Below are 26,371 nucleotides of genomic sequence, written 5' to 3'. Positions count from 1 at the left end.
TCAGGATTATTTAACAGGTTCCAGCTCATCTCAAACAAAACACTGGAAACCTTCAGAAAGCAGCCACTTTCCTTTTTAATCGGTTCCTTTTCCCCGCAGGCCAATAACAAACCCGAGCTGGAAGCCGCCATGTTCCTGGACTGGATGCGTCTGGAGCCTCAGTCCATGGTGTGGCTCCCCGTCCTGCACCGAGTCGCCGCCGCAGAAACCGCCAAGCACCAGGCCAAGTGCAACATCTGCAAGGAGTGTCCCATCATCGGCTTCAGGTCTCCGTCATCTCCATTCTCCGCTTCATATCTCCTGACAAGCTGTGAAAAGTGAAATCTGTGACCTTGCGGGAGGAAGTAGCTCCCATCGCTGCAGCCTGGCGGCACGTGTTCGCCTCTGAATGCTCCTTGTGTGAATGTCTAATCAGGAGAAATGAGCGGAAATCTGAGCCATTTGGCTGCGGAGCATTATGTTGTTCACTTCATTACAAAAAGGGCAATAAAACACCAAATTAATTTCATCTCCAATTAGGAGCGAATGGAAAGTGGATGAGAATTGTTTAGTGCAGGTTCCTCAGGAGGAGCAGGAATTCTGCTTTAGCTGCAGATCTTCAGCTTCTGGGCTCAGGGAATTTAATAAATCAATAACGCCTGTATTAGCATTATTACCCCCAGGCTAGTAATGTTGCTTTACATATCTGAGTTTACAATCAGTGCTTTCTGCAAAACCTCCATCCTTTCTCCCTTTATTTGAAGAGGAACCAATCAGGGAGGTTTTTGTGTTTCTGTTCCGTCTTAATCTGGAACCTTTTGGACGAATCGATGATCTTGAGCGAACCTGCAGATACCAAACCATGAAAATCCAACGTTATTCTGTGGAGATGAAAGATTAATACATTTACTATTACTTAATTTTACTCATTTGTGTTTTATTTTACATTAATATTTTAAGTCATTTACAGACTTTTGATTGACGGTAATCTAAAGAAAAGCATGATGGGAAATGGGATATGATTGTCAGATTTTTTTTCTAAATCTACAATTGACGCATCATCTTGAGCGTGGTGTGAGGGACCCAGGTTCGAATCCCGCTTAAGAACTAGCCAGCGCTACAGTGCTGGTGCCTTGTAAAGATGTCGGAGCGTCTTTTTGAGAGACTGACGACATCGGTAGTCCAAACCTTTAAAAGAGTGGAGAGTCCCGCAGCCGGACCAGACGTTTGTGAGGAAAACAGAGTGGTAAATCTCCTTTTACTGATCCCCTTCTTTTCTTGTCTTCCTACCCCCCTCTTCCTCCTCCTCCTCCTCCTCCTCCAGATACCGAAGCCTCAAACATTTCAACTACGATATTTGCCAAAGTTGCTTCTTCTCCGGCCGTGTTGCCAAGGGACACAAGATGCAGTATCCCATGGTGGAGTACTGCACCCCGGTACGACACACACACATTTTATATGAGCCCATAAAGAGAAGGGAAACGCTAGAGGGAAGTGTGTGGAACCTCAGCAGCATTTCAAATCCAAATCACAATGTATTTGAAATGAGTTAATATCAAGAACTCGAGCTCCGACCAAAAGAAGTTGTCTGTGTCTTTAGTGAATTTCTTGACTTTAAATCCATCCGTCCACCATCTTCTGTTCTACTTTCCAGTTTAAATGTAAAACAGTTAAAGGGTTAAATCTCCTTCCCGTAACTGTAATAACACACAATGAACTTTAGCTCTACTCCCTGTGTGTGTGTGTGCGTGCGTGTGAGAGATCCCTGTGCCCCCACCCACTGAACAAAGCCTCCTTTGTGTCCGTCCCCCTGCAGACGACGTCGGGGGAGGACGTCAGGGACTTCGCCAAGGTGCTGAAGAACAAGTTCAGGACTAAGCGCTACTTCGCCAAACACCCACGCATGGGCTACCTGCCGGTCCAGACCATCCTGGAGGGGGACAACATGGAGACGTAAGACACACACGCATGCATGATTGTGTGTGTGTGACATTAAGTACAAACACAGCTGGAGGCTGTTGGCATCTTATAAAAGCTAAACGAGCCCCAAAACAAGCTGATCTGCTGCGTGTAAACATATTAATATAATTATTATAATGCTATCGATAGATATGTGGGAAAAGTTACGAATGACACATGAGAATGGATGCTTGTGCGTTCAGATTTTACTAACTGTAATATCTCCGCCTCTGTAAAGAACTACAGTTAGTGGATGCTCGTCATTGTCTGTTTAAATTCATGGTAAAGATTGCGAATGCTACATCTCAGTGCAAACCAATGTGTCACAGATGAAACTCATTGCAAACAAGCATCTGAGAAGAAAAGTGACTCTTGGGAGACTTTTTTGCTGCTGATAATAAAATCACATGCGAATGCTGCATGTAAACCAGAACCAAATCTAGTAATGTGTAAAACCACTGTGAAGGGACCTTAATGCTGTCAAAGACCACAAATACCACTGATGTGAATACGTACTTTAGCATTAGCAGACCCATACTACAGACGACTAATGGAAGATGATGTGTTTATCAATTTGGATTCAATGACACCAGTTCTACTTTTTACCTGCTAACAGTGCTAATGCTACTGTAAACTATCAGCAGAGGCTCTAAAACCTAAATAAACCAGTAATTTCCCATTTTTAAAGTTGTACCTTTTTGACGATTGTGAGATTAAATGTAGAAAACATTGCAGTTTTTGCAGATTAGTTAATAACAGTGATGTTTTGTGTGTTTTTATGTTGTTATGGAGCCGTTACACACACACACACACACACACCCCTCCTCCACCACACTGCCTCCCATACTACAGCTCCCATCATGCTTTGCTGTGTAACGTCCTCCCACTTCCTGTGTCATCATGTCACGTTTTTTTGTCTTTCAGTCCTGTCACTTTGATCAACTTCTGGCCCGTAGACCATGCGTGAGTAACCCGCCTCTCACACACACACGCACACACCCATAAGTCATTGTGATCCATGTTTTCTGTGTGACGCGTCTCACCTTGTTTGTGCTTCAGCCCACATCACACTGACTCACCCTGTAGCGAACGCGTCCATCCACTTACACATTCAGCCAGAAAACATCGTCTCCGATACAATTTTCACAAATTATTTAACTTTAATTTGAGAAAAATTGGCAAGTCGGAGGAAAAGCTGGCGTACATTCAGACCCTGGCCACTGAGAGTGGAGCGGGTGTTTCGGAACTGATGGTCTCCGGGCTAACTGGTGGCAAGCAGTGGCGGTTTTCACATGGAGCAGATTAAAAAGCATCTTTTAAGAGTAACATGTAGGAACTGGCTGAACCAGAGCTCTGCAACCCGCGGCTACATCACATCATTCATTCTCTCTCTCTCTCTCTCTCTCTCTCTCTCTCTCTCTCTCTCTCTCTCTCTCTCTCTCTCTCAGGCCTGGATCGTCCCCTCAGCTGTCACACGACGACACACACACCCGGATCGAGCACTACGCCAACCGGTAACCCGCTTCTCTCCCACTCGCAGCGTTGTGAACAAGCAGCTCTCGTTCCTCCTCCTCCTCTTCCTCCTCCTGCTCCTGCTCCTCTTCCTCCTCCTGCTCCAGTCTGGTTGAATATTTGATTGTGGAAATGCGCCCTGCTGTTCGCAACGCTCCGAGCCTGGCTGACCTTTGACCTTTCACACCCGTGTCACATGCAGCCCGTTTAGCACATGAAGCTGGTTTCACACAGATGTGTGCTCATTTTAAACCCGTTATTAAAAAAAATAAATAAACTCCTGCAGCTTTAATACCATCCTCATCAGTTCAGGTATTTTTATGGAACAATATAATGTGGAAACATGATGGTGATGTTCATCGAGTGTGCTATTCATGATGAAAACCCAACACCTTTTAATTCTCGTGTTTAAAATTGTAGTCTGAGTTTAACATATAAGTTCTGCCAGAATCACATAAAATTAGAGTTAAAATTAAAGTGAAATTCCTCGATGTGAAAAATATTTCAATAAAAGTCAGCTAATTGGCCCAAGATAGGAATTTCCCGTAGAAGAAAGGCTGCTCTTTAAATTTCTCCATGTCACATTATGAGACGACAGAGTGAAATATTTAAAACACGCCTGTTGAGCTCAGTGGGGAGAAACGAGTGCAGTTCTTTAGTTCCGTCTCACTGCAGGAGAAATGCAGCTTGACAGCTGTGATCCGGGAGTCACACTCCTCTCAGATGAGCCTGAAAAATAGATGGAGGAATCAGGCAGACAAATGGAGGCCGGTTAGCGAGCCGGCGTTATTCATCTTTAACGAGAGCGGCTGCTCTGGCGAGGGAACGCTTTAAACCATGTCAACCCCACATCCAGCTTCTTGCTTCTGACTGTTTGTGGCTCTGCTGTGAAAGTCCTTCCTGCACGAGTGTCTAAAGACCGGATACCTTGACAGAGTCCATGGAAGCGTGTGTGTGTGTGTGTGTGTTCGTTCACTACCAGGAAGAAATCTTCCTCTTTAACGATGAAGATGGAGCTGGACTGAAATGTCAATATATCCTGTCGCATTCAGCAGAAATGGGCTGTGGATGTGATGCGTTGAGTGTTTGGTGAGTGAGCGTCCTGCATCGGGAGTCCAGACCCCGTCAGAGCTCCTCCGCCAGGAACGCCGGTTTGCCGTGATGTTAACCGCCAACCCGCCGCTGAGGGACAAGAAGCAGTCCAATCAATGGCACAATGAGTCAATCGGCTCTCCATCAGTCGCTCGTTGACCCGGCGCAGCGTGGCCCGCACACACACACATTCGCGCACAAATGGCGAGTCCCGACGCTCCGGGCCGTCACGAGAGCGTCCAGCAGCAGATTAAAGCCTCGTAATGGAGGCTTGAGTGAGCTGATGGCTCCCCGGCCGCGAGGTTATCTCTTGTTTCTGTATCGAGGTGCAGCTTCTGAGGACAAACACTGAGACCTGGGCGGCGGCCAGCCGGCCGGCCTCGGCCCATCTGCTTCAACCCTCCCTGCCAAACACTCTTTTTTTTTTATTTTAAAGCCCCAAAATCTCTTCGGTCTTCAGGAAGCGAAGTAACGCAGACAGTCAAATAGTTGTTTACCGGGGATAATAGCCGATGTTTATTTCCTCTAGAAGGTCGTGTTTACACACATCAGGCCATGTTGATCTGAGGTCTGTCATTGATTTCTGCCTTCACGCCAACACAGACGGGGAAACCTCGGAGCTCTGAAAGCTGGAAAACCCATTTCTTTCTCTGGCTTCTAATCTAATCTAATATGAAGTGTGACTCCCCGTCGGAGTCGAGATTATTCTGGATGTCTGTCCATCGCACAGCGGTGACGGACTGAGGGAAACACTGTGTGTTTGTGCGCGTGGACGTCCAACATTTCACACAGAATCAAACAGCGTCCGAGTTGCAAACAGCAGCGAACGAGTAGAATCTCTCTGTTGTGACACAAGCATCAAAGTTTAGACCCTTTTTTGATTTTAATCATCTGTTTCTGTTTAGTCTGTTTTAGAATCTCTACATGGAGCAACTCTGAAGACTAACGGGACTTTTTTAATAGAAGTTATATATTTTTAATTTTCTTGTGTTATTTAGTTCTTTCATCTAGTATTTGAGTTTAGAAAGAAATTTAAGAGCAGTAAAGTAGGTTTGAATTGGATTCAAGGATAAAGTCATGTAGTTTAGAACAATCGGGGAAATCCTGCGGCGACATAAAAATGTTGACGAATTCTAAAATTATTGAGGCCAAACCCCAATACAAGTGTTTTTTATTGCTCAGTGTTTTCAGTCACATTGTATTTTGTACTATTTCCCTGTTTGTGTCTATATTTTTTATGTTGTTTGCTTTCCGCTGAGTCGGCTCCGTCTCGTTTATCTCGAGCAGTTTTCTCATTCATCTCCCCAGTCCGGTGTTTATTTTTCTTGTTTTCTCTGGTAAACTTCATCTCTGTCAGTTGTAGTTTGCTCCGTCTCCAGTTTGAAGGTGGTCACTTTGACATCAGCGCTAATGTCTTGTAAATGTCCACCCTTATGTTGGTGCTTGTGTCATAATTTGAAGGGTTTTTAATGGTCATTCGTACAATATCCAGTCAAAGGTGGACTCTGCGCTCTGAATTAGTGGTGCACAGAGTAAAGAATGAAGCTTCTCTAACTGCTCCGCCGTTTGGTTTTCGGGACTGACTGCTCTGTTTCTTCCCCCTCCGCAGGTTAGCGGAAATGGAGAATCGTAATGGCTCTTATCTGAATGACAGTATCTCACCCAATGAGAGCATGTGAGGAGCTTTTTGTTTTGTTTCTGTTCCTAAGCCCCGCCCCCTCCACTCACTGATTGGCCCGCTCCGTCTTCTTGTGTCTCGCCTCATTTCCTGTCCGTCTCATCTTGTCCTGACGTCGGCACTAAACCCCCCCCCCATGTCCCATCACTGAAGCCATGCTAATGTTCCGCTGTTGCAGGGTGCAGAGAGAGGAACAGAAAACCTCCACAAACTCCCACATCCAGCATTACTCTTCTCCATTTCTCAGGAAAAAAACATGCTCGGGTCCAGAGGTGGAACAAACGCCCATCATTTACATTTTATGTGCAATCAAGGACAGTTTATTGGGCAATTTTAAAGTGATGTCAGGGATTAGTGTCAATAACAACAGAACAGAATGACTTCTGCTCATAGAGTTCCTGTTACACATGAACTATCACAGCGGAGGCCACGCCCACTCACCCCAACATGCAACTGCAAAGCAGCAGAAATGACAAGAAGTCTGTTTAAAGGCGCAGTTGAGTCAAATAGAAGTAATTCCTCTTCTGTCCATGTGGTGGGAGTAGTGAGTCCAGCCCGTGAAAATTTCAGAGTTTGAGTCACATAAAGCTCCAGAAATCGGTTGTTTACTATTCGTCGTATTAGTTTGTTTAAGTGAAACCAGGTGAGTTTTAGTGGAAAAACATTTCAGAGCAGCTCTGTCGCTCTCTCTGCCCCCGCCGCCGCCGCCATGCTGCCCTGACTGCTCACTGACCGTCTGCTTCATCTTCTTATCTCTGTGTGTGTGCGTGTGTGTGTCCAGCGATGACGAGCACATGTTGATCCAGCACTACTGCCAGTCTCTGAACCAGGGCTCCCCCCTCAGCCAGCCGCGCAGCCCCGCCCAGATCCTCATCTCCATGGAAACAGAGGAGAAGGGGGAGCTGGAGAGGGTCCTCAACGACCTGGAGCAGGAGAACAGGTCAGCGAGCCGGAACCACATGAAATGACTAAAACCCGTTAGAACTGATCAAAACGGCCAAAACTGCTGAAAAAGCTACAATTGTTTTGAAAATGGATAAAACTGCTAAACTGTGAAAAGAAAAAAACAACTACACGGGCTAAACTAGTTAAAAACTTATTAAAATTAAAACAATCAACTTTTAGTACAAATAGATAAAACTATATCATTTTTAAAATGGTGTCATTTTAAAGGTTTAACTTGGTTTGAGGTGAGAAGTTTGAAAATCTTTCATGAGGTTTAGATGATTTCTTGTCTCGGTCGCACGGAGGGAAGCTCAACAGTTTAACTTTCACAATGACACAGCAGAAATAAAATGCTGCGTCATCGTCTGAAAAGAGGGACCGACTTCTAAAGTGTAAGATTTCAAAGTATGACAGAGACTTGCAGGTGAGAGCAGAACAAGGTTTGGATGCTCATGGTGGAGTTGACGTCTTTTTTGGTGTTTTCACTGCAAGGTCGTCCTCAAACTCCAGTAATTGTATTATCTGTCTCGACCTACATAAATATTCGCCGTGGCTGTAAGGGCGGCCAAGTCCCAGCCTCCTCGTCTCCAACGTCTGCAAAGAGACACTTTGGAGTTTCGCTTCACTTCAAGGTGCAGCGTGTCGACCTCCACCTGTAAACTCTTCATGCGGTGAACACAAGTGTGACGTTGGCGTGAGCTGCAGGCGCTGAGTGTCTCTCACCCTCCACAGGAAGCTCCAGGCCGAGTACGACCGTCTGAAGAAGGCCCACGACAGGAAGGGTCTGTCCCCGCTGCCGTCGCCGCCGGAGATGCTGCCGGTGTCGCCGCAGAGCGCCCGCGACGCCGAGCTCATCGCCGAGGCCAAGCTGCTGCGGCAGCACAAAGGACGCCTGGAGGCCCGCATGCAGATCCTGGAGGACCACAACAAGCAGCTGGAGTCACAACTGCACCGACTCAGACAGCTGCTGGAGCAGGTGCTGCAGCCATTGTTGTTATTATTATCGTCACGCCATTATCCATCCAGCAGCCGTCCATTATCCATCCATCATCCATCTATTATCCATCCTTCTATTATCCATCATCCATCTATTATCCATCCATCATCCATCTATTATCCATCCATCCACTGAAAAGCAACACCGCAAACTTAAAAACTGGATGTCACAGTGAAGCCACGCCCACTGCAAAGTGTTGTTTCTAAGTGTGTGTGTGTGTGTGTGTGTCTGTGTGTGTGTGTGTGTGTGTGTATGTGTGTGTGTGTGTGTGTGTGTGTGTGTGTGTGTGTGTGTGTGTGTTTCAGACGGACTCCAAGGTGAACGGCACAGCTCTGTCCTCTCCCTCCACCTCCTCTCAGCGCTCTGACTCCTCCCTCCCGCTGCTCCGTGTGGCCGCCAGCCAGACTACTGATACAATGGGTACACACACACACACACTATAAATAGCGATGGAAGCAGAGATCTGTGTATTTGTGTGTGTTTTTTCCACACTGGTGTAAAACCGGCTTCCTGTTCCAGGTGATGACGAGCTGTCCAGCCCTTCCCAGGATGCATCGGGGCTGGAGGAAGTGATGGAGCAGCTCAACAACTCCTTCCCTCACAGCCAAGGTAGGAAACGTCCAAGACGAAAAGTTCCAGGAAACAATTGAAGCAGGAGACGTTTAGACTGAATTCACTGCCACATAGAATCCCTCCAGACTTCTTCTTCTCTACGCTGCTGATGGTTTCTGTCTTCTTCTTCCTTCCTTTCCATCTTTTCTTTCTCCTGAGCCAGGAGGGAGAAGGGGACAGCTGTGAGAGGTCAGTGGCTCTTCTTCCTCTTCCCTCCATCCCTCCTTGTTCCACTTCTTTTGGCTGCCCTGTTCTTCACGTTTCAATCCGTCCATAGACGATCCACAGTCGTTCCAGTTGTTTGTTCACCTTCACAAGCAGCTGAAGTCGTTTGTCCTCCTCCGTCCTCAGGTCCCAGCATCGGCAGTTTGTTCAACATGGCCGACGACCTGGGCCGCGCCATGGAGTCTCTGGTCAGCGTGATGACAGACGAGCAGAGCGCCGAACAGCACGAGGCCCTGCCCCTCTGACCCCGCCCCCTCCCCCGTCTACCAATCGCATGCTTTTCTAGTCAAAACAACTGGATCGGAAACAGTTTACAAAGAGAATATATATATAACGTCTATTTTTGTGAAGGATTGCGGTTCCAGCAGCGACGCGTACAAAAAAAAGAAGAAAAAAAAGAGAGAAAAACATTATAACTTGTAGATTTCAGTAGTTTCTTAAAAACGTCCTGAAGTTGTTTTATTATTAACAGAGGCTGGTTTTTAAACTTCTATGCAATTGTATAAAACCGGACTGGGCGTCAGGGTGGGAAAACGGGAGGGTCCAGTTACATTTAGGTGTGTTCAGTGTGGTTGTATATTTGCCATCTATTTGTAATCGGGGAGATTAAAAAAAAGAGGAAAAAAAGCATTTCAGACATTTGTACAACAAAAAGAGTGATTGTAATCATAAAGGGTGCTTTCTAAGAGGAGAATTTCTACTACAGCGTACACTACTGTCAAGGTAATGCAGGCATCCTGGATCTTTACAGTACGTTGTCTCTCTGTGTGTGTGTGTGTGTGTGTGTGTGTGTGTGTGTGTGTGTGTGTGTGTGTGTGTGTGTGTGTGTGTGTGTGTGTGTGTGTGTGTGTGTGTGTGTGTGTGTGTGTGTGTGTGTGTGTGTGTGTGTGTGTGTGTGTGTGTGTGTGTGTGTGTGTGTGTGTGTGTGTGGTGCCTAATCTCCATCTAGCATTACAGCTTTTTTTTTTTTTTTCTATTTGTCCATCAACGTTTTCTGTGTCTGTGTGTCAGACACCAGGGGGCGCCAGGAAACTGGGGGAAATAAGACCCACATCCAACATTTCCCATCATGCATCTCAGCAGCCCCTCATTCTCCCAACTAATGAAATCATCATTCTCTTTAAGGGGGCGTGTTCCAGATTCGATTGACACGTGACATGCCCCTCCCAGTTCAAGTTTCTATCTGAAGCTCCACCCCGTTCCTTAAAATTTGGGGGCGGGGCTTATATAGGACACTCCCTTCAATTTGATATGAGTCAGCAGGCACTCGACACTTGAGATTAAAGTAATTTGATGTCAAAGATCATCTTTTGATCGGTTTTTGGCACCGATCAGCAGATGAACGAACCTTTAGCATCTCAGAAGTAGTGTAGGATGAGTGACGGGTCTGGGCCATTCCTTTTCCCAGGACAAACGAAGGGTCGTGTCCAGCGAGCTCCAGCTCTCCCAGTCTGTCCTCGATGTAATTACACAAAAATGGGCGATTAATAATGAGCTTGACTGAAGGAAATTGGCACTAATTGTGAACTAAACGACATTAAAAAGAGAATTCTTGAATCGGCTGGGTGTCATTAGGATGTGGTCCCGTGGTGCGTTCAGGGCCCGTCAGGTTCACAGGACACTGCAGGAATTGAGCTTTTAATGAAGATTCATCGCCCAGCGAAGACTGCAGGGGTTTTCAACGTGGGGGTCAGGAGAACGCCTTTTCCCCACCAGGAGAAGTTTTTTTTCGGCACAAACAATCAATTTCAGTGAGGAAAAGTTGAAAGTCCTGGACTCCTCCCACTTTGAACCCCCCCGGCTGCTCTCACACTGCTTCAGTAGATGACCACTGGCTACGTGGCTGCACACTGGAGTGTCTGATGGGTTTATCCTCGCTGAGTGTTCCCAAGCAGTTTGAAGTGTTTTTCTGATATTAGCGTGTGCGACAAAGTGAGCTCCATCTTTATTTAAGGCGTTAACCGCAAACGTGGTTTGTTTTGACCATCCAGACACTGAATTTGATTTTCTTTTGTTTTCATTTCTAACGTTGGTTTCATTTATTCCCAATAACGCGTCGTCGATACTTCACAACATATCAGATTCCACCAAATATATGCCTTACTACTGTATTATAAAATGCTTTACTGTATATCAATAAAGCACGCAGTTATGTTGATTGGACTCCTCTGATTGATTTCAAAGATTGATGTTGGTGTTTTGCCATTGGTACTGACCTTACTACCTTCTCCACCTCCTCATGGTGGGTGGAGTCAAGTCCTTTCCTGGGTGGAGGAGTTATGGACCAGGAACTCAGACCTTTAGATCTAAATCTGACATGTCAGTACGAAGGTGAACTCTTCTTTTATTGACACGTGAACATCAGAGAGAAGCAGTGCTGCCATACTTGTTCTGTGGAGGACTCTTGTTTTCTTACTGAACTTGCACATCAGACCAGGCTTCACACCCACCTGGCCAACCCACTCATCTATCCTCCACCCACCATTGTTTCCAGCCTTTCTTTCCCCGCTTATGACAGTACCTGTCCCACTCCCGCATCCATCTTTTCCTCATCCTCCCTCTCTCCCCCACCGTTCCAGTCGCCCCATCTCTCCAGCTCCCGCCCATTCTCCCTACCTCTCTCTCAAGCCCCCCTTCCCATTCTTTCTCCCTATATCCTTTCTTTGTCTAGACGTCTCTCGAGCCCCCATCCTTCCTGTGTCTCTCTCTAGCCTCCCCGTTCTCCCTCTCGCCCCTAAAAAGGTTTGCACTTCAAACTGGAGTCTCTTCGTGGTGTTACCCACTGAGCTAAACACCGTCACACCTGTAGACAGGTTCACATTTATACTTGCATTTGTTAGAAACAGTTGGAGAAAAAGTCACATGATCAATAGATCAACCAGTGTGCCGAGGACTTACCCACTGGACGAGATGGAAACCACTGCGCTCCCTTCATCACCAAACCACAGAATGGTGAGAGCTGTCATGTGACGATGCCAGGACGACGACATCATCTGCAAAAAGCAATGATATTGATGGAAAGCTGATGTCAAATCTCTGATGGATCATCATGAAGCAGACTTAAGTTTAATCGAGGAAGTTTGATTGTAATCTGTTCCATTCTGGGTTTACACGGTGGTAGTAGTTACTACTTTTGACCACCAGAGGGCAAATGTCCATTTCTCAATGGACAGGTCCTGTTTTGACGCCCTCTTGTGGACAGATGTGTGAATTACAACAGCGGTGCAGATTGTCACCAGTTCACTCTGCAGAGAAGACTGTAGTGAATCTGAAGGACGAAGTCCTTCTGATCTTCACCGTGATGAAGAGTGTTTCATGTGTCAACCGTCACGAGAAACCTCTGCATCTGCAGGTGAATAAGTCAAACCCACTAATTGGTCCAATCAGGACAGGACGGGCTGAACCAAAACATCGGAGGATGTTTGAGAGTCACTAAATTAACATTCACCAAACATTCAGAATGAAACTGGATATGTTTAAAAAGAAATTTCCAACTTTTGAAATAACTATGATCACTTCATTTTAACCCGTAAGAATCCGATTAAATATATATTTACAAACCAAACACCCCCCCAGACAGTGGACCGCTCCAACTCCTCCCAGCAGGTGAGTAGTTCCTGTAGCCCCGCCCCCTTTAAGAACAGACTGCAGCAGAGCCGGAAGTGTGTCTGTGAGGTGAGTTGTTGGAGTTTTACCAACATTTCAAACCGCACACAGGGTGGCGATGAACCATGGAGCAGTGGGGGGCTCACTACATGTCCACCATGTTTTCAAACAGGTGATTAGTGACTGTTTGGTTGTCAACCACCTTTTAACTCCACCAAACTCCCAACGTCCAGAAACATCCTCAAGCACCAGGTTTCACTCTGTAAACACCACAACATTCATACTAAGTCCATTACTGAATAAGATACGTGTGTCTTGATGTGACTGTGTCTGCAGGTGTGTCAGAAAGTTTCTTCCCCGCCCGCTCCTGCTGACACAGTGAGGAAAACAAACGCCACTTAAACACTATTTCACACTCAAAAGTAGGTTTTCTCCTTCTACCTGTCATCAAGTTATTCTGAGGCTCAAATCAAAGCTGAAACTATTTTAAAACCAAGTGTCAAACTTGTCTGAAATCCAACCTGAAACTAGTCTACAATCTAGTGTGAGAAAGTGGTTGGTTGTGAACTTGACTATAATTATTACTGAATATAATTAGATGTTATCTATTTATCTAACTCCAACACCAATACTCCAGATTTGACCTTTTTAAAGTGTTTTGTTCTTTTTAAACCTCTCAGACTGATAAACAGTGGACTCTGATTCCGTCTTGCAGCAGAATTAAGTCGCTGCATACAAACCTTGATCATTAAAAATAGCTGATCAACCTGAACAAAGTCTAAAGTCGAATCTTATACAAGTCTGAAAAAGTTGTCCATTGTGTTTACTGTTTGTACCGTCAGTCAGAATCATCAGTCAGTATTCTAAAAAAGGCACTTAGCACATAATATAGGCCTAACAATATTTCTGCCCACATTTCTTGATGTATTTATTCCCTCAGATAAATATATTTAGTAGCAAATGTAATGTTTGTAATGAGCCACCAGGGGGCGCCACAGAGTGTCGGAGGATCTGTGTGGAAGCCTGAGGACATCAGGATGAGGACTGCAGAAATCCTGCTTGGACAAACACAGACAACCGTCACACATGAAGGTAAAAAGTCAACTTTTCATTGTCAGATTGAGTCACATTCTTTATCAGTGAGGAGTCCAGTTTGTTCTGAATTCTCTGAACCTCTTGTTTCTGTGTTCAGGTTCCTGAGTGACGTCACCATCTGGTGTGGTCGTGGAGCGGCAAACAATGTCCAGCTCTTCCCTCCAGATCTCTCCAGTCTAAAGCCTTACAAAAAATGCTGAAATTGGTACAAATTTAGCCAAATTGGAATGATGATGGAAATGGGTCAGAAATGATGGTAAGGCTTATAGACTTACCAAAAAATGTGAAAATATGAAAAAAATGGGATGATGATGGAAATGGGTCAGAAATGAAGGTAAGGCTATAGACTTACTAAAAATGGTGAAATTGGTACAAATTTAGCCAAATTGGAATGATGATGGAAATGGGTCAGAAATGGTGGTAGGGCTAAAGCCTTACCAAAAATGCTGAAATTGGTACAAATTTAGCCAAATTGGAATGATGATGGAAATGGGTCAGAAATGATGGTAAGGCTATAGAATTACCAAAAAATTTTAAAATATGAAAAAATGGGATGATGATGGAAATGGGTCAGAAATGATGGTAAGGCTATAGACTTACCAAAAATGCTGAAAATATGAAAAATTGGAATGATGATGGAAATGGGTCAGAAATGATGGTAAGGCTATAGACTTACCAAAAAATGTGAAAATATGAAAAAAATGGGATGATGATGGAAATGGGTCAGAAATGAAGGTAAGGCTATAGACTTACCAAAAAATGTGAAAATATGAAAAAAATGGGATGATGATGGAAATGGGTCAGAAATGATGGTAAGGCTATAGACTTACCAAAAAATGTGAAAATATGAAAAATTTTGGATGATGATGGAAATGGGTCAGAAATGATGGTAAGGCTATAGACTTACCAAAAAATTTTAAAATATGAAAAAATGGGATGATAATGGAAATGGGTCAGAAATGATGGTAAGGCTATAGACTTACCAAAAAATATGAAAAAAATGGGATGATGATGGAAATGGGTCAGAAATGAAGGCAAGGCTATAGACTTACCAAAAATGCTGAAAATATGAAAAAATGGGATGATGATGGAAATGGGTCAGAAATGATGGTAAGGCTATAGACTTACTAAAAATGGTGAAATTGGTACAAATTCAGCCAAATTGGAATGATGATGGAAATGGGTCAGAAATGATGGTAAGGCTATAGACTTACCAAAAAATGTGAAAATATGAAAAAAATGGGATGATGATGGAAATGGGTCAGAAATGATGGTAAGGCTATAGACTTACTAAAAATGGTGAAATTGGTACAAATTTAGCCAAATTGGGATGATGATGGAAATGGGTCAGAAATGATGGTAAGGCTATAGACTTACCAAAAATGGTGAAAATATGAAAAAATGGGATGATGATGGAAATGGGTCAGAAATGAAGGTAAGGCTATAGACTTACTAAAAATGGTGAAATTGGTACAAATTTAGCCAAATTGGAATGATGATGGAAATGGGTCAGAAATGGTGGTAGGGCTATAGACTTACCAAAAAATGTGAAAATATGAAAAAAATGGGATGATGATGGAAATGGGTCAGAAATGAAGGTAAGGCTATAGACTTACCAAAAAATATGAAAAAAATGGGATGATGATGGAAATGGGTCAGAAATGATAGTAAGGCTATAGACTTACCAAAAAATGTGAAAATATGAAAAAAATGGGATGATGATGGAAATGGGTCAGAAATGATGGTAAGGCTATAGACTTACCAAAAAATGTGAAAATATGAAAAAAATGGGATGATGATGGAAATGGGTCAGAAATGAAGGTAAGGCTATAGACTTACCAAAAAATATGAAAAAAATGGGATGATGATGGAAATGGGTCAGAAATGATGGTAAGGCTATAGACTTACCAAAAAATGTGAAAATATGAAAAAAATGGGATGATGATGGAAATGGGTCAGAAATGAAGGTAAGGCTATAGACTTACTAAAAATGGTGAAATTGGTACAAATTTAGCCAAATTGGAATGATGATGGAAATGGGTCAGAAATGGTGGTAGGGCTAAAGCCTTACCAAAAATGCTGAAATTGGTACAAATTTAGCCAAATTGGAATGATGATGGAAATGGGTCAGAAATGATGGTAAGGCTAATGCCTTACCAAAAATGCTGAAATTGGTACAAATTTAGCCAAATTGGAATGATGATGGAAATGGGTCAGAAATGATGGTAAGGCTATAGACTTACTAAAAATGGTGACATTGGTACAAATTTAGCCAAATTGGAATGATGATGGAAATGGGTCAGAAATGATGGTAAGGCTATAGACTTACCAAAAAATATGAAAAAAATGGGATGATGATGGAAATGGGTCAGAAATGATGGTCAGGCTATAGACTTACCAAAAATGCTGAAAATATGAAAAATTGGAATGATGATGGAAATGGGTCAGAAATGATGGTAAGGCTATAGACTTACCAAAAAATGTGAAAATATGAAAAAAATGGGATGATGATGGAAATGGGTCAGAAATGAAGGTAAGGCTATAGACTTACCAAAAAATGTGAAAATATGAAAAAAATGGGATGATGATGGAAATGGGTCAGAAATGAAGGTAAGGCTATAGACTTACCAAAAAATGTGAAAATATGAAAAAAATGGGATGATGATGGAAATGGGTCAGAAATGATGGTAAGGCTATAGACTTACCAAAAAATGTGAAAATATGAAAAATTTTGGATGATGATGGAAATGGGTCAGAAATGATGGTAAGGCTATAGACTTACCAAAAAATTTTAAAATATGAAAAAATGGGATGATAATGGAAATGGGTCAGAAATGATGGTAAGGCTATAGACTTACCAAAAAATATGAAAAAAATGGGATGATGATGGAAATGGGTCAGAAATGAAGGCAAGGCTATAGACTTACCAAAAATGCTGAAAATATGAAAAAATGGGATGATGATGGAAATGGGTCAGAAATGATGGTAAGGCTATAGACTTACTAAAAATGGTGAAATTGGTACAAATTTAGCCAAATTGGGATGATGATGGAAATGGGTCAGAAATGATGGTAAGGCTATAGACTTACTAAAAATGGTGAAATTGGTACAAATTCAGCCAAATTGGAATGATGATGGAAATGGGTCAGAAATGATGGTAAGGCTATAGACTTACCAAAAAATGTGAAAATATGAAAAAAATGGGATGATGATGGAAATGGGTCAGAAATGATGGTAAGGCTATAGACTTACCAAAAATGGTGAAAATATGAAAAAATGGGATGATGATGGAAATGGGTCAGAAATGAAGGTAAGGCTATAGACTTACTAAAAATGGTGAAATTGGTACAAATTTAGCCAAATTGGGATGATGATGGAAATGGGTCAGAAATGATGGTAAGGCTATAGACTTACCAAAAATGGTGAAAATATGAAAAAATGGGATGATGATGGAAATGGGTCAGAAATGAAGGTAAGGCTATAGACTTACCAAAAAATGTGAAAATATGAAAAAAATGGGATGATGATGGAAATGGGTCAGAAATGATGGTAAGGCTATAGACTTACCAAAAATGGTGAAAATATGAAAAAAATGGGATGATGATGGAAATGGGTCAGAAATGATGGTAAGGCTATAGACTTACTAAAAATGGTGAAATTGGTACAAATTTAGCCAAATTGGGATGATGATGGAAATGGGTCAGAAATGATGGTAAGGCTATAGACTTACCAAAAAATATGAAAAAAATGGGATGATGATGGAAATGGGTCAGAAATGATGGTAAGGCTATAGACTTACTAAAAATGGTGAAATTGGTACAAATTTAGCCAAATTGGGATGATGATGGAAATGGGTCAGAAATGATGGTAAGGCTATAGACTTACCAAAAAATGTGAAAATATGAAAAAAATGGGATGATGATGGAAATGGGTCAGAAATGAAGGTAAGGCTATAGACTTACCAAAAAATGTGAAAATATGAAAAAAATGGGATGATGATGGAAATGGGTCAGAAATGAAGGTAAGGCTATAGACTTACCAAAAAATGTGAAAATATGAAAAAAATGGGATGATGATGGAAATGGGTCAGAAATAATGGTAAGGCTATAGACTTACTAAAAATGGTGAAATTGGTACAAATTTAGCCAAATTGGGATGATGATGGAAATGGGTCAGAAATGAAGGTAAGGCTATAGACTTACTAAAAATGGTGAAATTGGTACAAATTTAGCCAAATTGGATCGATGATGGAAATGGGTCAGAAATGATGGTAAGGCTAATGCCTTACCAAAAATGGTGAAAATATGAAAAAATGGGATGATGATGGAAATGGGTCAGAAATGATGGTAAGGCTATAGACTTACCAAAAAATGTGAAAATATGAAAAAAATGGGATGATGATGGAAATGGGTCAGAAATGAAGGTAAGGCTATAGACTTACCAAAAAATATGAAAAAAATGGGATGATGATGGAAATGGGTCAGAAATGAAGGTAAGGCTATAGACTTACCAAAAAATATGAAAAAATGGGATGATGATGGAAATGGGTCAGAAATGATGGTAAGGCTATAGACTTACCAAAAAATGTGAAAATATGAAAAAAATGGGATGATGATGGAAATGGGTCAGAAATGATGGTAAGGCTATAGACTTACCAAAAAATGTGAAAATATGAAAAAAATGGGATGATGATGGAAATGGGTCAGAAATGAAGGTAAGGCTATAGACTTACCAAAAAATATGAAAAAAATGGGATGATGATGGAAATGGGTCAGAAATGATAGTAAGGCTATAGACTTACCAAAAATGCTGAAAATATGAAAAAATGGGATGATGATGGAAATGGGTCAGAAATGATGGTAAGGCTATAGACTTACTAAAAATGGTGAAATTGGTACAAATTTAGCCAAATTGGAATGATGATGGAAATGGGTCAGAAATGATGGTAAGGCTATAGACTTACCAAAAAATGTGAAAATATGAAAAAAATGGGATGATGATGGAAATGGGTCAGAAATGATGGTAAGGCTATAGACTTACTAAAAATAGTGAAATTGGTACAAATTTAGCCAAATTGGGATGATGGTGGAAATGGTTTTTTAAATATAAATCTGTGGCTACTGCAGTTTTTATTCTTTTTTACGCCATTTTTTTTGTTGACAACAGTTTCTTGGAGAGCGACTCCTGGTGTCCTCGTAGTGGACGTAGCGATCTCGTAGTGGACGGGCTCATCAAAGCTTTTCTTTGCACAGAGTCAACCTGACAGGCTTCCAGACAAATCACTGATATTCTTCACACCAGGGAATAAATACATTCACACACCTTGGACTTGGACGGGGATCCACAGTCGGCTGCTCCAGGCCCTCGCTGTCCCCCCCTGCTGTCCTGATGACACACACCACAGGAAAATATAATGTAGATCGTGTGAGTGTCTTCGTCTGTCAGAGCTGTAGCTCAGTGGGTGAGCCCTCGTACCTGAGTGCAACACGTCGAGGGTTCAAGTCCTGGTCTCTTCTACATCTCTCTTCTTCTACATCTTCAGTATTGTGTGTTTGTGTTACATAGATGTGTGGAGCTGCTCCTCTATCAGTAAGACACTTAGCTCAGTGGGAAGCTCAGCTGTCTCTTGTCCAGCATGTCAAGGAGGGACTGGACTTTGGGCCTTGAGACTTTATGATTTTCATAGTGCAAAAAATATAAAAGACAAAAGCGCCAGGAGAAGTGAGAGAAGCAGTAGACATGGTGGTGAAGTGGTTTAAGACTGTCATGCACGCTCCTGGTGCAGCAGACGTGGGTTCTGTTCCACTTGAAGAACCTGTGTCTCTTTATTGTTTGAGATAAGAGTGTGACTATAGAGCTGAACCCGTCCATGTATTCTGGGACAGACTGATAGCTCAGTGGACAGCACTGATATCACTAAACTTACACATCAAGCGAAGGGTTGATGGTTCGCACTTTACCATTTTCAAAGTGCAACCTGTAGAAAATAAAAGACAAAAGCGCCAGCAGAAGTGAGAGAAGAAGAAGACACGGTGGGCAAGTGGTTTAAGCACTTCGGTGCTGGTGGACTGGCAGCGGTTCGAGTCCTCCTCACGGTGGTTCCTGATCACCAGAAGACTCAGAGGGCTAGATGTGGGTTGTGGGAAGTCAATGGGGGTGTGTGGGAAGGCAAAGGGGGCATGTGAGAAGCCAATGGGCTGGGGTAAAAGGACAGGAAAGGTCAGGTGAGTAGGATGGGATGGGACAGGAGAGGGGAGGCAAAAAAAAAAAAGACTGCTAATCTTTTTATAAACACAAAAAAAGGGTTGTTAATCATATTTGCCAGCCCTTTTTCCCCTCCCTCTCTCCCTCTCTTTCCCTGTACTCCCCTACCCTACCTCACCTGGACCCACCCACCAGGAACTCCTATCTCCATAATTGGCCAAAATATGAAAAATTGGGATGATGATGGAAATGGGTCAGTGTTAAGGCCTATAGGTTAGATTCAGTTCCTGGCCTGTTCAGTTCCTACATTTAGTTCCTGGTCTTCCAGACCAGTTCCAACCCAGTTCCTTCAGACCAGTAACTGAACCTAACCCTAACCCTAGCTTTAGGGACCCGGGATTACAGGAGGTGAACCTCAGTCTCCCACACCAAGGTCGTTGGTCTTTGGTCATTTTTCTTCAACCACTAAGGACAAAGGCTGAAGTGTCCAGAGGGACACCTGTCTGATGTTTAGCTCAGTGAGAAGCAACGCTCTCATTGTAATAAAGTGTCAGCAGTTCAAGTTCTGGTCAGGGAGCACCCTGATTACAAAAGTTCTATTTGATGTGTTTCTATATCCATAGATCGGTGAGACCAACAACACCATCCTGTTTAGCTCAGTGAGGAAGGACGCTGCTCTTTGATGCAGCAGGACGTGGGTTCAATTCCACTTGAAGAACTTATGTCTCTTTATTGTTTGAGATAAGAGTGTGACTATCAAGCAAAGGGTTGATGGTTCGAACTTTATCATTTTCAAAGTGCAACCTGTAGAAAATAAAAGACAAAATCGCCAGGAGAAGTGAGCGAAGAAGAAGACATGGTGGTCAAGTGGTTTAAGACGGTCTTCCACACTTCGGTGCTGGTGGATAGGCGGTGGTTCGAGTCCTCACGGTGGTTCCTGATCACCAGAAGACTCAGAGATGCGGGAAGCCAATGGGAGCATCCGAGTAGCCAATGGGAGCGTCCGAGTAGCCAATGGGAGTGTCCGAGTAGCCAATGGGAGTGTCCGAGTAGCCAATGGGAGCGTCCGAGAAGCCAATGGGAGCGTCCGAGAAGCCAATGGGAGTGTCTGAGAAGCCAATGGGAGTGTGCGAGTAGCCAATGGGAGTGTCCGAGAAGCCAATGGGAGCGTGTGAGTGGCCAATGGGAGCATGTGGGTGGAAACAGGAGGAGGGAAAAGGGTGGGAAGTAGGAGGGGAAAAATTACAAATGTGCTTTTTTTTTATAAACACAATAAGTGTTTATAAAAACTTTGCCAGCCCTTTTTCACCCCTCCCTCTTCCTCTTCCTCTTCCTCTTCCTCTTCCTCTTCCTCTTCCTCTTCCTCTTCGGACCCATCCACTCTGACCAACCTGACCAACCATCCGAACCTGACCGACCATTCCAGTTCCTGCTATCCAACACCACCCACTTGGGGAAGTGTCCTGGTACTGGAGGGATTCGAACCTCCGTCTGTCTGAGTCCTCCGAAGCGAGGAACCCAGACCAAACCGCTACGCCACGAGTACCTGGATACACAGAACACTTCTCCTGGCGTATTTAAGTCTTCGATTTTAGTTTTGACCATCAAAATTTGGCACATCAAAGACTTGAACACCCTGCTTTCTAACACCCCCCACTTGGGGAAGTGTCCTGGTACTGGAGGATTCGAACCTCTGTCTGTCTGAGTCCTCCGAAGCCAGGAACCCAGACCAAACCGCTGCACCACAAGCACCTGGATGCACAGAACACTTCTCCTGGCGTATTTAAGTCTTCGATTTTAGTTTTGACCATCAAAATTTGGCACATCAAAGACTTGAACCGTGACCTCTCAAACACTAAACGCCATCCTGACTGTGTGAGCTACACATCCTCACACACTGCTGCTCTTCATTACAGCTTTTCATGCTTTGAGTGGAGAACAGCAAAGCAGAATATTTCTGCACCAACATTTAAATGCAGAGGGACAGAGTGATGGTAAGGCTATAGACTTACCAAAAATGGTGAAAAAATGAAAAATTGGGATGATGATGGAAATGGGTCAGAAATGATGGTAAGGCTATAGACTTACCAAAAAATGTGAAAATATGAAAAAATGGGTAGATGATGGAAATGGGTCAGAAATTAAGGTAAAGGCTATAGACTTACCAAAAAATGTGAAAATATGAAAAATTGGGATGATGATGGAAATGGGTCAGAAATGATGGTAAGGCTATAGACTTACCAAAAATGGTGAAATTTGTACAAATTGGGATGATGGTGGAAATGGGTCAGAAATGATGGTAAGGCTATAGACTTACCAAAAATGGTGAAATTGGTACAAATTTAGCCAAATTGGAATGATGATGGAAATGGGTCAGAAATGGTGGTAGGGCTATAGACTTACCAAAAAATGTGAAAATATGAAAAAAATGGGATGATGATGGAAATGGGTCAGAAATGATGGTAAGGCTATAGACTTACCAAAAAATGTGAAAATATGAAAAAAATGGGATGATGATGGAAATGGGTCAGAAATGAAGGTAAGGCTATAGACTTACCAAAAAATATGAAAAAAATGGGATGATGATGGAAATGGGTCAGAAATGATGGTAAGGCTATAGACTTACCAAAAATGGTGAAAATATGAAAAAATGGGATGATGATGGAAATGGGTCAGAAATGAAGGTAAGGCTATAGACTTACTAAAAATGGTGAAATTGGTACAAATTTAGCCAAATTGGAATGATGATGGAAATGGGTCAGAAATGGTGGTAGGGCTATAGACTTACCAAAAAATGTGAAAATATGAAAAAAATGGGATGATGATGGAAATGGGTCAGAAATGAAGGTAAGGCTATAGACTTACCAAAAAATATGAAAAAAATGGGATGATGATGGAAATGGGTCAGAAATGATGGTAAGGCTATAGACTTACTAAAAATGGTGAAATTGGTACAAATTTAGCCAAATTGGAATGATGATGGAAATGGGTCAGAAATGATGGTAAGGCTATAGACTTACTAAAAAATGGTGAAAAAATGAAAAAATGGGATGGTGATGGAAATGGGTCAGAAATGCGAGAGACGTGAGAGGAGAGGAGAGGAGAGGAGAGGAGGAAAAAAAAAAAGCCAACACTGCTTTTTCCCTCTACCCTACCTCACATGGACCCATCCACCACTAAGTCCTACCCTGACTGACCATCCCAATCCCTGCTATCCAACACCCCCCAATACCACCCCTTTTCCCCTCCCTCTCTCTCTCCCTCTCTCTCTCTCCCTCCCCTACCCTAACCCACCCCACCTGGACCCATCCACCCTGACCAACCATGCCAACCTGCCCAACCATCCACCTTGACCAACCATTCCAATTCCTGCTATCCAACACCCCCAACTTGGGGAAGTGTTCTGGTACTGGAGAATTCAAACCTCCATCTGTCTGAGTCCTCCGCAGTGAGGAACCCAGTCCAAACCGCTACGCCACAAGTACCTGGATACACAGAACACTTCTCCTGGCTTATTTAAGTCTTCGGTTTTAGGTGGGAGGGGGTTAGATAGTGGGTGGGGGTTAGGTAGGGAGTGTAGATCAGGGAAGGAGTTAGAGGTGGGTGGGTCCAGGTAGGGTAGGGGAGGGTAGGGGAGGGTAGGGGAGGACAGGGAAAGAGGGAGGGGCAGGGAGAGAGACAGGGAGGGTGGAGGGAAAAAGGGCTGGCAAATGTGATATGTGATGTGGCGTGGAACAGTAAGTCCAGCCCTGCCCTCCGAAGTGGAGCAAAGAAGACTAGTGGGTGGAAGAAATAGAGGAGTTGGAGGTTTTACTGAACTTCCTTTTCACCCCATAAAGAGGTGAATCATCTCTAAAGGGGAAGGCTACTGCCTGATCTTTGCTTTCCTTTCTACTCCATAACCCCTCTATCTTCACCTGACCTCCACCCAGGGGGAAGGGCTGGATTCCACACCTTTTCCGCCACCCCCCTCCCTCCCAACCTCTCTACCCCCTGTCCTCCTCTTATCCTCCTCCTCCTCTTCTCCAGCGCTGACAGACGAAGACACTCACAATATATACATTTTATTTTCCTGTGGTGTGTGTCATCAGGACAGCAGGGGGGGACAGCGAGGGTGAGGGTTGATCATGTGACTTTTTCTCCAACTGTTTCTAACAAATGCAAGTATAAATGTGAACCTGTCTAGAGGTGTGACAGTGTTTAGCTCAGTGGGTAACACCACGAAGAGACTCCAGTTTGAAGTGCAAACCTTTTTAGGGGCGAGAGGGAGAACGGGGAGGCTAGAGAGAGACACAGGAAGGATGGGGGCTCGAGAGACGTCTAGACAAAGAAAGGATATAGGGAGAAAGAATGGGAAGGGGGGCTTGAGAGAGAGGTAGGGAGAATGGGCGGGAGCTGGAGAGATGGGGCGACTGGAACGGTGGGGGAGAGAGGGAGGATGAGGAAAAGATGGATGCGGGAGTGGGACAGGTACTGTCATAAGCGGGGAAAGAAAGGCTGGAAACAATGGTGGGTGGAGGATAGATGAGCGGGTTGGCCAGGTGGGTGTGAAGCCTGGTCTGATGTGCAAGTTCAGTAAGAAAACAAGAGTCCTCCACAGAACAAGTATGGCAGCACTGCTTCTCTCCGATGTTCACGTGTCAATAAAAGAAGAGTTCACCTTCGTACTGACATGTCAGATTTAGATCTAAAGGTCTGAGTTCCTGGTCCATAACTCCTCCACCCAGGAAAGGACTTGACTCCACCCACCATGAGGAGGTGGAGAAGGTAGTAAGGTCAGTACCAATGGCAAAACACCAACATCAATCTTTGAAATCAATCAGAGGAGTCCAATCAACATAACTGCGTGCTTTATTGATATACAGTAAAGCATTTTATAATACAGTAGTAATACAGCGGTCCACTGTCTAGGGGGGTGTTTGGTTTGTAAATATATATTTAATCGGATTCTTGCGGGTTAAAATGAAGTTATCATAGTTATTTCAAAAGTTGGAAATTTCTTTTTAAACATATCCAGTTTCATTCTGAAAGTTTGGTGAATGTTAATTTAGTGACTCTTAAACATCCCCTGATGTTTTGGTTCAGCCCGTCCTGTCCTGATTGGACCAATTAGTGGGTTTGACTTATTCACCTGCAGATGCAGAGGTTTCTCTCACACGTCCTCTTCCTCTTCCACTCTTTTCCTCTCTGGTGGTTTAAAGTCGTAACTACTACCTAAATACATCTAGAAATCTGTACAGAAATGTTTGAATGATATGTTGTCAAAAGGGAACAAAGAAATCTGGAAAAAGGTCAATAAATGCAGTGACATAATTCTGCCACAAGATGGAGACAGAGTCCACTGTCTTTGAGTCTGAGAGGTTTTAAAACTGAATCAAAACATTTTAAAAAGGTGAAATATGGAAGAATATTGGTGTTGTTGTTAAAAAAAAAAAAGAATAGTTACAACCAATTATGTTTAACATTAATTTTTGCCAAGTACAACAAGTAAACAACTTTTTTTAGACTGGCTTCAGACTTGATTTTGGACTTGGTCATTCAGGTAATTTTGTATCATTGAGGGCTTACTATGGCGCCACCGTGAGGTCAAATTTGTATCAAACATGCAGGAACACGAATAGTTTTTTTCTAAAGTGTTTCAGTGTGAGAGGGCCGTTGCAGCACATTAAATCTAATAACTGTATTCAATGATGTGTGTTTGTGGGAGACTTGTTGGTAAAGAGCTGCGTTGTGATCTGGCAGAAGGAGCTCAGCTTGGTGGCGTCTGCAGAAACGATAAACATACTAACAAACCGAGTATCTTCCACATGTAGCACACATTACCGTGACTGCACACGGCCGTCTGAGCTCCCTTCCCTGGAGGGTTTCTCCTCTTTCATTTGCTTGTTGTACCTGAAAACTGAAAGATCAAACCTTCAAACGGCGGGAGACGGTCGTCTGCGGCGCGCACGATGCCAGACGGCTCATGTGATGTTTGTTTGGCCGTCTACCTCCGGGACATCCCCTCAGGGAGCGACGGTCCACTTGACATACCGACTTGGCAAGCCGTTGCTCTGGAAAAGCCATCAGGTGGATGTAGGAAGCTCAGTGTGGAGCGAGCTGGGGAACACATGTAGGTCAGCACATTTAGAGAGACAACACACACACAAACTGCTTCAACATGAACATGAAGCTTCCTGCAGCTGGAAAGCTGAGACTGTTTCTATGTAAAACGTCATGTTTTTTTAGCCTTAATACTGTACTTAAAGGGTCGTTTCTGAGGATATCAACAGTTATTCACTATTTTAGCTATAATGGCTCTAATAAAGGAAAAAGTTTTCTCTTTACATTTTAAATATTTAGGCATTTAAATGAAAAAATGTCAACATTGAACCTTCTTTTGTGTCTTTTTTGTAAGTTTTTTTTTTGTAACAGTAACATATCTATTTTTATGATATAAATGGTGGGTACATGGTCTGAGCCCTGCA

At 43.2% G+C, this 26,371-nt stretch overlaps 1 protein-coding gene across 4 annotated transcripts in view; it reads left to right on the top strand.

The window, feature by feature from the left end:
- The window catches only part of LOC308127801 (dystrophin-like), a 22,047-nt gene extending 10,892 nt beyond the window's left edge, over nucleotides 1–11,155 (top strand). Inside the window, exons 7-18 of one of the 4 annotated variants that reach the window (XM_080493129.1) lie at nucleotides 100–266; nucleotides 1,304–1,415; nucleotides 1,796–1,932; nucleotides 2,863–2,901; nucleotides 3,387–3,452; nucleotides 6,152–6,217; nucleotides 7,002–7,160; nucleotides 7,898–8,141; nucleotides 8,468–8,582; nucleotides 8,682–8,771; nucleotides 8,938–8,963; nucleotides 9,126–11,155. In XM_080493129.1, coding sequence (XP_080349255.1) covers nucleotides 100–266; nucleotides 1,304–1,415; nucleotides 1,796–1,932; nucleotides 2,863–2,901; nucleotides 3,387–3,452; nucleotides 6,152–6,217; nucleotides 7,002–7,160; nucleotides 7,898–8,141; nucleotides 8,468–8,582; nucleotides 8,682–8,771; nucleotides 8,938–8,960 — 1,218 coding nt within the window. In that variant the 3' untranslated portion in view covers nucleotides 8,961–8,963; nucleotides 9,126–11,155. The remainder of the gene's footprint in view (nucleotides 1–99; nucleotides 267–1,303; nucleotides 1,416–1,795; nucleotides 1,933–2,862; nucleotides 2,902–3,386; nucleotides 3,453–6,151; nucleotides 6,218–7,001; nucleotides 7,161–7,897; nucleotides 8,142–8,467; nucleotides 8,583–8,681; nucleotides 8,772–8,937; nucleotides 8,964–9,125) is intronic. The other 3 variants (XM_080493130.1, XM_080493127.1, XM_080493128.1) reach the window with 3 other exon arrangements.
- The last annotated feature ends 15,216 nt before the right edge of the window (nucleotides 11,156–26,371 follow it).

This window comes from Lipophrys pholis, assembly GCF_963383615.2.
Source record: "Lipophrys pholis genome assembly, chromosome: 23".
Lineage (NCBI taxonomy): Eukaryota > Metazoa > Chordata > Actinopteri > Blenniiformes > Blenniidae > Lipophrys > Lipophrys pholis.
This window is presented reverse-complemented; position numbering and strand designations above follow the sequence as displayed.